Source organism: Opisthorchis viverrini, assembly GCF_000715545.1.
Source record: "Opisthorchis viverrini unplaced genomic scaffold opera_v5_72, whole genome shotgun sequence".
Classification (NCBI taxonomy): Eukaryota; Metazoa; Platyhelminthes; class Trematoda; order Opisthorchiida; family Opisthorchiidae; genus Opisthorchis; species Opisthorchis viverrini.
The window spans coordinates 275038-287848 of NW_008751728.1; the positions used below are offsets into that span (position 1 = coordinate 275038).

Sequence of the window (12811 nt, forward strand, 5' to 3'; positions counted from 1 at the left end):
GACGCAAACTCAGGAACTGCTCCTGGTTAATGGGCCCCAAGGAGGGCAAAATCGGTCGTGGGCTGTCGAATGGTTTTCAGCAAACTTATGAGTAGTGTATCACGTTTATAAAATAGTGCTCTCTTAGTAAAGTGGTCCTTCGTCAAAGTCGTCGCGAGGCTAGCCTTCTTGAGTCATTGTTGACCCGTTAATCTGGAAGTCATTACAACTAAAATTTATCGTAGATGTGTGAACATTCAGCAATGTGTATTGGAGGTTTTATGCTCCTCCAGCAATCTAGGATTCAATTTCATGCAAACTTCATGACATTGAAACGAATTTATCCATTTTTAGGGACAACTGCTGTGGGCTCCAGAAGGAGGGGGCCGATTGCACCTATCCACTACCCAAGGGAGATCCCAATGTTTTTACCAGCCCGCTGCTTCCAGTTTGATTCCCGAATCGTATACACACCTAGGACTTTCGGATAAAGTGCATGTGAAACATGAGCCCCTTCGTGTTTGCCTCAACATCGATCATTTGTTTACCAGTCTGGTCAGTTTGATCTTTCTGAGTAAGGGACGATCAGACAGCTTTCTCATGTCTTCTTAACGTTTCAAAATATCGTAATATATTGTTCATCTTCCTCATGAACAATCACGGGCTTTGTTTCATACTTTTTCGTTTCCCCACAATGACGGATAATGTGGCGTTAACCACCAGCCATTTATGCCCGGTCACGAATCTATTGAGCAAGGCTAGAATTCCCACAAGCACACCCCAAGTTTCTTTTATACGGTTTGCGGTTGGACACACAGGATCGGACACATTTAGCTTCCTGCATCAGTGGAGTGATACAGGCCCCAGAGGATCAGCAGGCCAAGGAATCACATATTTGTGCAACGCAATCCTGGGTAGTTAATAGTCCGAGTCGAGGTAAGTAGGATAGTCATCCTATAAAGAATTGCTGATAATCAAGTGCTGAGGTAAGGATTCTAGAATGGGAAGCAAATCTGCTGAAACTAATAATTATTTGATGATCCAAATTTTACTCGTTTCACTCACTTGTACACCGTTACTTCACGTCAGTAATTGGTGGATGAGACTATTACAATTATCAGCTCGGAAATTCACATTCAGCTACTATTCATCGTCATACGTTTTGCTGAATGACTTTCACCCCCCATTTGAAACTTACGAGTTAGCTTAAATTATGGAAGCCTTGTGGGACCTTTCCAACGAAACGGGTCCGAAGCTAGGCATAATCTGTGAGCGTCATACACAGAGTGAAATTTGTTGTGAATGGCTGATTGGTGGACGTTAAGCTCAGTTACACGTACGCACGTGCGCGCGAGCGCACGGAGACACGAAACGTGACTTGGTACACACGCGCACACAAAAAGCCGCCGCAGGCGGGATTGCTATTCAGGATTAAGGCAGGTCAGTTTGGTCGGTAAATCGAACAAACGCACGTGCCGCTTTAACAGTCCGTGGCTTCGCACAATACGTTCCTGGCGCACTTCAGCTACCATTATAGAATGGCTGGATTTCCGTCAATTTGTGTAAATAATCGTGAGCCGGTGGTTAGCCTCTCTCGCGGCTGATGGTAGACTGAAATGCACTCTGAATTGCAGATGACGTTTGCCCTGTGGTTGTTGCTCTTGTTAACAGGGCTTTACATTAACGCAGCCTACTATTTTCCTCAAAATGCTATCTATCCACGGTCAACGGAGTTTAATAACACCCCATCGAGATCAACTGTTCCGTATCACAAGGCCAGCCAACTGCCACCGTCGTTTGATGCAGCCAGTTCTCACTGCCGCGTGGCCTCAGAAGATGTCAACTGCCTGCCACCGTTTCAAAACATTGCGTACGGTCGCCCTGTCCAAACGACCTCCACATGTGGTGTCTTTAAAGTGCAGCGCTTATGTGTGGCTGATGGAACTTGCCATGTGTGCAGCGGCAACTCCAGAAAACGGCGTTTCTCACCTGACCATCTGACCGATGCACACAGCACAAGGAATTACACATGCTGGGCATCTTCTCTAGTTCGAGCTGGAGGGCCAGAACAGGCCGTCAATCTGACTATATCTCTTGGAAAACGATTTGAAGTGGACTATGTGTCACTACAACCGTGCATAGAAGGGGCTATCCCAGATTCTATAGCTATTTACAAGTCCTCTGACTTTGGACGAAGTTGGCGTCCATGGCACTACTTCTCCACGGATTGCTTCAGAGCTTTCGGACTTCCAACCACACACGAGTACAAAACGCACATTACAACAGCTAATCTGCAGGAGGTCATATGTGTTGGCCTCCCACCTCGCGAAGATTACTTTACCAAGAACTTCCGAAGGAGAAGATCCTCGATCAACATGCATAAACACGTCAGGCGAAACCTCTCCTCTATTGAATTAGGGGAGTTTGAAGCAACTTTGAATTCGGTAATTTCCTTTAGCACCACTCTGGGACGCCCAGCAACACAACCTTGGAGTCCTGCTCTAATAGACTGGATGACCATGACGGATGTTCGCATTAGTATGATGCGTTTCCCTGCTTCTCTGACCGCTGATTATCGTGCCAAACGGACAGTTGAGCCTCTTCCCTCCTCTATTTTACGACACCTTGCACCCAACCGCCCGCCGTACATTTCAAAAAGAAAACCTCGAAGACCCTACAATCCACGAGCCTTTGCGGATGCTAGTTACATTGGGCCCTATGGTGAAGGTAACAGGAGGCGTTTTGGATACCGCCACTTACGTAGCTCGCAAACGGAGTACGGTGACTTAGAGGTACCACCATTGGACTTCGCTTCACCAATGAACGATACTAATTCTACTTTCGAAGCTTTAGTGCCAAAAGTAGAACAAGTTCCTCTGAGCGGACCACACCTACTAAGTCCAACAGAACCGGACGTTCTGTCCGCTGCGGAGTTCTTTGCACTTGCTGACCTAACTATTGGTGGTCGATGTAAATGTAACGGTCATGCAAAGGAATGCATAGTGGATGCATCGGGTCATCTCAGATGTGCTTGTGAGCATAATACTGACGGTGACGACTGTGAACGATGCAAATCGGGATTTATGGATCGGCCGTGGGAGCGCGCTACCGCACAGAGCGCCAAGTCATGTACTCGTGAGTCAGTCATAGTTTGTAATTTTATTGTTTCCGTTTGTTTCGAAGATTGTATCTAACGCTTTGCTGTTCTAAGCATTCTATCTACGTAAGCGAATGCCATAACTATCAGGTTACTCCAGAGCGTCGCAAAACATCTGTCGTTTCCATCAAACTTAGGTGGGCTAAGATTACATATCTAACTCACGGTTTTTTTTCCATTCATTAAGATTCCCTCGGTTATTGTGTCGTTCAAGTAAAAATGGAGGATAAAATATGAGTTCTATGATATCTTTAGAAGTTTGGCAAAAAAACTAGAGAAACTGGTCAGTAGTTTCAACCGCAATCTCATCTTCTCACTCGATCGCAGACAAAGTCAAATAGGAAATTTCCTCCGTCAAGAGGAACCCTAAACAGTTTCCTTACTTTTCGACAGCAGTCGTGTCCCACAGGGTGCATAACAATTTGGGAAATTCTGGAGGTTATTACAAGAAGCCTCCTAAATTTCAAGAGAATGCAGGTTCCGGCCAACGGCCTCTTCTACCAGTTCAAACATTACACATTCGGATTTATTGTGATCTCAATAAATGGCATTAAAAATATCATAAAATTATACGGGCTTCATGTGTGTTTCAAACCAGAACAATTATTATTAAATCAACCATTTTATTTAGGGTTTTACATGAGAACTGCTTCAGCAATATCATCTGAGTTTTCAGGCGACACCGCCTGCTCACATTTATCTTCACAATTGTTTTTCTGTTCGTTGTTAAGGCCTGACATCTACCCTCTTATTCCTAGGGAAGAATGAAATGCTCATGAAAATGAGCGGCAGAGCAATCACAAGTTTGCGGGAGACTCGGTTTAATCCCCAGCTTAAACTTTAGTTTATGATAGTCTTCAGCCAGACTGGTTTGCAAACGGGTGTACTTCGCGGAATGCGTTCGGGTTTAATTAACATACAAATTTGATGAAAACTCGGGAACTATACTTATCTTATAAGCTTCATGAAGGGCGAGGCTGGTCGCATGCTACTGAGGAGTTTTCAGCAACCTTATTGGTAACTTTTTCTTCATTTCTTCGGTTTATGTTCTTAGAGTGGTTTTCGCACAGGTCAGAGCAAACCATGTGATGTAAAAAATTTGAAGGTTGTCAATGGTTCGGAATACCTCTAAAGTTGATTCTTCATGGAACACCATTAATAAGGGCAGTGTGCGCCCAACTTGGGCATCATCGAGAGAATTTTTAAATTTCACAGCCCAGGTTTCAGTTTAACTGACTTTGTGAAAGAGTAACTAAATGTGCTGTCATATAATACATGAAAGAATTATTGTGCAACGAATTAACAAGATTTTTTCAGCAACAGAACTCCCGTAAAAATCTCAGTGCCTATCAATAGTTCAATTTTGGCACGGATAAATTATATATTATTAAATGGAGGCCACCAGCATCCTAATTCAAACTCCCGGACGCCTACCACCTAGTCTTGTTAGCTCAAAAACTACATTGCACACGTATTTGCCCTGTATTTGGATGAAACGAGACAAGTTTCTGACGCGTTAATACAGCTTCACAGAGGATATCAAAGACAAAGTTCAAACAAGCCCGCTATTAATTTCGAAGTATTGTGAGATGGCATGCGATGCCTCATTTACCCACAAAATTTTGTAGCAAAGATGATTGGTCAAACTGAACATACAGTTAATCCAACCAAAACCATCCTTCTTCACCTCTGTTTAAAGCTATGCTCAGCTTCGATCTGTCTCTCAAGAAACTCTGTGATGTCATCTGTGTTGGTGGTGAAACGGTCGCGACATTATTGTCAAGGTCAGCGAACAAATTGACGATGGACAGGAGCTTCTATGTATCCTAAATTCAGGGTTCTTTCTCGTACAAAGAATTACAGACATAGATGAGGACGCGCATACGAATAAATGAGCACCGTGGAACGGATAAAACGAAAGTGTGAAGACGTGTGCTACGAGATTTCAGGGGGTTAAGGTGTGAAACCACAGAGGGACTGAGGTCAACAAACAGGAAGCTACGTGCGATTACGTTTAAGGTTCCACATGTAAAAAAGGATGGGGTGCAGGGGCACAATGAGGGTGCAACTTAGGACAGGAACCGAGGAAAACAGCCCACTGGCTTTACTGAGATAAAATCATACATTTTGAACAAACTGTTCCATTTCGGTTCGCCTGACCACCACAGCTTTTGTCCAAATAGTACACGTATGTTGAGTAAACGCCAAGTCAATTTTCACGTTCACTCACTTTTTACATATGGACTCTCAAATGACATGCAACCACTTAATCTTGCTCCTATTGAAAACGTCTAGGAAACCTGTCAGAAGTGTGCACCAACGATGTACAATTTTGTTCCATAAATAGTCACTTAGACGATTAGATGGGGTTGCAATGGAAAATTTCATTGGTCCCTAGATTTTCCAATATTTTAAAATNGCTGCTGTCATCTGCAAAACGTCCTCACATGTACAAAGCCTGCTGACCATATCGTATACACTCTGCTTCAAAATGCCGAACTCGCCAGCGAAACGTTGAAGCGTAACGCATTTGACATGCTATTTTGTCGGGAACCATACACATCAATCACTAGAATGGTTCATGACATAAGTACAGTGCTTCACTGAAAACTGTGCGGAGCGTTTCTATGCGCAATTTCCGAATCTTTTCCCCTAACGCATTCAGATTCCAATCTTAGATTTCGCTCTGAAAGAAATGTATATATTCATGATTTTGTAATGGCGGATAAGTCCACATTCACTTTGGCGTTCATTTCACCACCGTGCCATAAATAAACTATCCATGCGGCTGTTGTTTAAAAACGACAACTTTCCAATTAGGAACTATTGCGTTCTGAAGGACGCCCTGGAGAGCACTTTCGTGCAGCCACCCTCTTAATTTCACCCAAAAACTCTAATACACCGCTTCCGCTAGGGAAGCATAGTTTACCACAGACATGGTTGTATTAATAGAGGCAAGTACGTCAATCATAAAGGCAGTTAATAGTACGCGCACCAAACGCGGCTAAGCTGTGACTAGCACCTCTGTGAAAATGGATGCATTCTGGATTGTTATCATCATCTCAGTGTACTTCATTGAGCAGAGTTGATGATTACAAAACTGCTGCATTCAGAGTGGTCGTTGCAGAACGGACTGTTTTAGCATTAGTCCTACGCTGGCAGAGCTGTACTTCAATATCTTCTCGCATTTTCCTTTGTGTGGTTCCTCACTGTTTTCACACTTGCCACGTTTGGATAAATATTTAACGATAACATTCCTGATGTTTTACTGACTAAAATAGAGGTTTTCTTTCACAGCCCTATCCGATTAACAACAAGAGAGGCTACCATTTTCGCATATTCCTCCTATCCGGCCATTATTGTCATGTGACTGAACAGTTGCTAAACTGTCTACGAACTGTGAGTAGATAGAGGAATATTTTATATGACCTTGCATGGAACATTAAAAAACTGTTTAATAATTCATCAAAACGCCTTCACAGCACATTAACAGAAAGTAGTTCAACATGATTGGAACCGCGTGCTAAAAAATTCAAATTGGCTCAGACCTGAAGAGCATTTGGTTCATTGATCAGTCGGCGGTGTTTTTTTACTACGATTTCGTATTCCTCTGATATTCTGACTGACAGCTCACGATGAAAGGGTATTAGGTCACTAGCAGATCTGGTCAAGTTCGCTCTGAAGGTGTAACTCATTTTCGAGAATTAATGAGAATAATGTTTCCAAGTTTTTCACAACCAGGCTCCACCAACTCACATAAATTTTCTTGTTTGGGTGAATTAGTGGTGTAAAATTATTGTCTGAGATTTTGCAACCGACTATCCACTGCCAGCTATTCAGCGGATTAAAATTTCGTAAAACTGTGTGTCGATTGATAAGCTGACAATAAATCGTAACCATGAGCGTTTTTGGATGGATTTCTATTACGATCTACTAAAATAAAATGGTTCGCCAAGAAGCATACTGCAAAATGTCAAGTTTTATGCATCGATAAGCGGAGATTCTACGAAATGGACATGTCGAAATCGGATCGTAGATACCAAAATGTTCGGTTTTATGAATATAATTCTAAATCATCCTCGCAGTCCGTTATTCAGGATCGGCTATTTGGTATGGGGACGAATCTGAACAAATATTCTGGTTGTTCTGGTTTGGGAAAATCGAACAGAGCAATGGTGTGCTTGATCGTTGTAGGTCGGTAACTCATTTCCAGCACAGCTAAATCTTTATTGCCCAGTAAACCTCAGGACATCTGAAATTCAAATGCAACTGGGACTGCTCAGTGAGGAATAAAATCGGATCTAGATGAGGCCGTGCGCAGAAAACAAAATGCAAAGTAAGTCCCCACATCGGAGAAGGTTTGATCAAACCTAATCAGGCTAGAAAACGTTAGGTTCACTTGCTTCTTTGTTTAACCCAACGGTGTCTGATCAACATCCTTTCTATTCTGATGCAGGTGCACATTTGTTAGTCCCACAAAAAATATTACCTGGAGCCTTTCAATAAACGTTTTGACATTCCACTTATTTTCATGAAATTAAAAGACCGTACGTATTTTAGAGTTCTCGTACTAACACAGGATAAAATGCTTGTGAAGGAGCAGGTCACTATTTTTATCAGACATTCTCAGGAACGCATTCTCCTCAGCGCGTTTTTATTCGCCGGTGCATCTGCACGTCATAAAGAAACTAAACCATACAGTGTTGTGACGGCTTGTGTGCCTCCGCGGCCCGTTGAGCTATAACTCGGGGTTCCCGTGCGATACTCGCAGAGTCTCTCTTACAAAATTGGTCATTGGTCGGAGATCTGACCAACGCAGTCCATTGTCCTTCCAGGTTGGTGGCTGTAACACGTGTATCTTCTTGTTCCATAAAAATGCTAATGCACTTGGATTTTCTGCCAACTACCGCTATCTTGCGGTTGGGCTTTTAAGTCAAGAGCTCTGGCCGGGGACCTCAATCGTTCTCCTGTCTAGGTCTGGGCACCATGAAGTATCCCAGCCCACGTACAAACATGAGTTGCATGCTTACAAATAATCTCAAGCAACATCGGAAATCGCGTGGCGCCATCAGTCGGGTCACCTTATTTCCTGCATACATCTTCAGGGTGGGTAAGCGAAAATAGAGTACTGCTGGCACCCCTTCCGTCCATTTTACACACTTTTTCTCCCTAGTCATCCACTTCATTGATAATTCTTCCTGTAGGCCCATCAGCTGGGCTAATGACTTCGTCGTCCTGCATCGGTTTTGTCAGCAACAGCTGTGTGTCATTCAACGCTGGCATCATCAGGTATCTCAAAGCCAATCTTCAAGCCTCAATGCTCACTCTATCTGGCCGTTTTCAATGTTCGAACCCTGAAGCAAGCAGAACAAGCCGTACTCCCTCTTACGCTGAACTCGCTCGGTATTGATGTGTGTGTGTGTGTGTGAATTCACAGTGAAAGCACAACAGTTGAGCTAACTTGCCTATCACTCTCCACTCGCATCCGGCTGCGCAACTCTGGCGATTCAGAGGCAGCCGCGGCAGAATGTGCAGGGGCTGTTATCGGGCGGAAGGATCCTTGCTTGATCGTATACCCGTTGGTAGTCGCCTCTGCGCGGTTCGTTTGGGAACATCTGTAAAGGACTCACAGAAGCGTTATCTGTCTGTCGTATCTTCAAACTTCCCAAATGTATGTAGCTCGGACAATATCAAAGACAATTTTTACGATGCCCTAAATGCTCTGTTGCAGCAACCCATAAACTCAGATCTCGCTGTGCTTTCCGGAAATCCGAACTCACAGGTTGGCAGGCTTCGCGCATCTGGGACTCATGTAGGCGGTCGACATGGACTGGACTCGACATATACGGCTCACGGCAAGCGACTGTTTCATCTGTGTGCTGACCGCAGGTTGTTTTTATGCAGTCCTTAATTCCGAATTAGACGAAATCGTCTGACCAGATGGTGTCTGTAAACAGGGTGCTGGCTACACCCTCAAACCGATCACACCGACATCAGTTACCGGTGTAGTAGATCAATGACTGACTGGCAGTGATTCTGGAACATACTTGTGGATTCCGACGACGCGCTCGTCCGGAGTCACTTCTTCCTTCTTTTTTTCAGGACTGCGCAAGGTGTGAACAAATGGCTTAGAAACTGAGACCGGCAGATCCGCAAGCCCCTTCATATATGAACTCATACTGGAACGCGATCGCCAACTCTTTTCACAGTGCTGAGAGTTTTGCTTGTGACACAGTCCAGGCCAACCCAAACACTTGATATCAGGTCGGGCAGGGGCATTGCCTGAAACTCAGAGAAATGTACCGCCGGTTCCAAACATAGTTTGACGTGATGAATTATCAGACGTTAATTGAAAGCGAGTGTGCGCACCGATCATTGAAGCCTGGTGGATACGGATGGCTAAGGAGATCAAAGAGGCTTACAAGGACAGGTGTGCTCGAAGATTATTTTAGTTGATCCTTGCGACTCTCTCATAAATGAGAGATTCAGTTGAGTCTCTCGTGAAAACCTAATTGATTTGCAAATGAGTGTATTTCTCGAAAACAGTGCAATTTGAGTTCCAGAAGAACATAAGGTTGATGGAAACTCGGGGACTGCGCCTAACTGATGAGCCACAAGAAGGGCGAAACCGGTCGTGGGCTGTCGAAGAATTTTCAGCAACCTTGTGAGTAGTTTGCTTCAGAAAGCACTGAAAACATTTCACTTAGTTTGGAACGCTGTCGTGGGTTGACAGGATACCGTAATGACAAATTAGTGTGAAATCACACTTAGTTGGACTGAATTGATGTTCTTTTTCGTTGATTTTCAGTGTCATTCTTCGTCTCAACACCAATCCAAATACCAGTCGGTAACCAACTGGTAATGTGCCTCACCAACATCCAAAGTTGCTAGAACCAAGCAATCAGAAGCGTTGGGCCTCCCACTAGTAATATTTTCCCTCTGTACTAAACTACTGTAGAAGGGTTCACCGGGTTCGAAAAGGGAAATGAAATGAAGTTAATTTTACCGGGCATTCTGAAGTGCGCTTTTGTCGCTTGAACTAGCGTGACACCTGTATTTCGACCATCTGCCATGTGCACTTTTCCGGGGACATAGTAATGTGTTCTAGCGTACCAACAACGTTCGAAAGCCAACCAATTTTGCACACAGTATAAGAGGTTATAATTTTGGGGAGATTTGGCAAACCAACTGAAATATTTCAACAGAATCCTTTGCAACCATATGATTATTTTAGCTGAAAATTTTTCCATTTCTACTAACTAATGCTTAAAATTGAGCTAGTACGTCTCATTTATGTGTACCCAGCAAGGTGAGTACGTATTCATCAAACAGGGAGTCTTTTATGGAAACCGCAGAGTGTACTTACATGGCTGTATCGCCTCTCGGTCTCCCAACAATGTGCAAAATCTTGCGGCTGACAATTGTATCCAGACAGTTCAGTGCGCCTCAATGAATAGAATTTCGTATTTCACTTTATCCTCTTCTGAAGCAGGAAAAGTATATCCTCAGGTACGCTTTTACCTGTTGACCCGCTTATGGAGATTGAGTGACCAGATGTTTGGGTCGAAGTCTCCTGTGCCCTTACACTGTGTGCCGCTAAACTCAGCAGTGAGATTTGTGTTGGTCTGTGACTGACACTTGTGTCAAGGCCTGATAATTTGATGCACCTGACATTCTGGGCTTCCGTATTCGTCTGCCACATTTCTACTCTTGGACGTTTACGTTGAGCTCTCTTACAGATCCTGTATCTCAATATGTAAGCCATTAGTCCTTTTGACATTTACCCATAATATAACACACCTTCATCACCGAACAAGCAAACTTGCACGTACAGCTCTCCTTTTTAGTGTTCTTCAATTCCTTGTTCTTCGGTGGATTGAAATGTTGCAGTCGGAATCACTATACAGTAGTATATTTGTTATTGATTGTTCAGCTGTGGCAAGATTCCGGTGCACGGCTGCTTTGAAACCATAGGAACCATGGCTGCTGAGGTAATTCTTGGTTGGCGAAAACTAGCCGGGAGCCAATGAAAATTCATAGGCGAAAATGGTGAATTTACAAGCTAAATTTAATCCGCATACTGTTGGAGATTCATGTGCATTACTGCACATGCTACAATCTCGATTTTATTGGGTCTCATGTGCCAGAGTACAACCATGTGAAGTATTCTGTGAGCACTTGGGTTAGCAACCTGGATCCCATCATTTAATGCTGCAGAGATCCCCTGTTCACTAGGAATCCCGAACACCCGTAAGGAATGACTATCGTGTCATTGTTCATACTAAATTTCCAGATCTGCTAACCTTCATGAAGAAGACCTGTTGGCGTCATTGCTTGGGCGTTGTGGACGCAGCACGATGACATCAATTTACACCTTCAGCATGGTTGACCTTTTGACCTCGAGTTAAGTGGTTGGGCACGTCTTCTAAACTGAAGTGGGTGTGAATGCAGAGCAGAATGGAGTTTTTCGACATTTCTGTATTCCTTCGGTTAGAATTCATTCATCGATTAGCGAACAATGTTTAACTGTGGCATTTTCACCGTCCACTTTCCAGATTCCAGGCACATTCTGTGCCGCCAGTGTTGTGACAGATGGCGCTTTCCCATTGGTCGTTGGATTCACATTGTTTGATGCGTTCGAATGCTTGAACGGCTTTCCAACATAATGGCTATTCCAGACTCAGCACAACCACCTTGTGCATGTTGGTTGCAAGACCAAGATGGCACATTTGTAGCATGTTCCACGTGTAGTGCTGACAAAAAGCAACAAATGCATTTTACAGCTTATGCTGACTCATTTGCAGGTAAAGGTGTTGAATGACACCCAGCGATGTCCACTGGTAGGCTGTCAGCGAAGAACACATTCTCTCGTGTCAGTTGGTTACAATTTGTCTTGTGTAAAACAGAGAAGCAGCCAAACCGTCAACGAACAGGGAGGTATGAAAGCTGACCCTTTTTGACAGCAAGCATCCTTCAGATTTTCAATGCCAATATACAGTAGTATTTAAGGTAATGTCTTCCATGCAGCTAAATTGAGTGGAACCTCCTAAGGAATATTCAGAACTGTTAATTGAAGTGATGTCTGAACTTATTCCAACACAGAAGCCTGTGTCTTTCAGGATAAACAAGTAATCAACATGAAGTCTGGTCTAGTCAAAACCTTATTTTGTAAAACCTTTAGGCAATGGAAGAATCAAGATGGCTGACTTTATTCTATTCATATACTTACATATTTGGGAGACGTTTTTCTCTCTTGTTAAAGGATTACGGGTTAATTCCGATAGCCGGAACTTCCTGGAACGCCGAACACTTTTCATGCAGATAACCATGCGCCGTGAAGCATTAACAGCCGAAATGCTCGGACTGGCACGCCCTTCCCTGAATTGAGTCAAGGAGCATTCTAACGCCTTCTTTGAGTTAATTTTAACCTTTCAGTGAATGTTAGTGACACTTGAGTTGTACCTACTTGATTCACTCACAGAGAGTTCAGGGTAGCAACAAGATCCTGGCTCAGACGATTGCCAACGGTGAATCGCGTTACGCGTGCACTCGAATTTAATTCTGCTTTCAACCGCGCCACACTCATTAGTGGTCAGAGTTGATCATCTTTGACAAGGTATCGAAAATTGGAGAGTTGTGTAGCCGAAAAGATCCTAAAAGTTGTGTAGGTACTAC

General features: G+C 43.6%; 1 protein-coding gene across 1 annotated transcript in view; it reads left to right on the forward strand.

Annotated features, from left to right (window-relative positions):
• Window positions 1-1431: 1431 nt before the first annotated feature.
• T265_04384 (hypothetical protein) overlaps window positions 1432-12811 on the forward strand; it is a gene marked incomplete at both ends in the record, with an annotated part of 38989 nt that continues 27609 nt past the window's right edge. The window contains one exon of the mRNA XM_009169123.1: window positions 1432-3114. Coding sequence (XP_009167387.1) covers window positions 1596-3114 — 1519 coding nt within the window. The remainder of the gene's footprint in view (window positions 3115-12811) is intronic.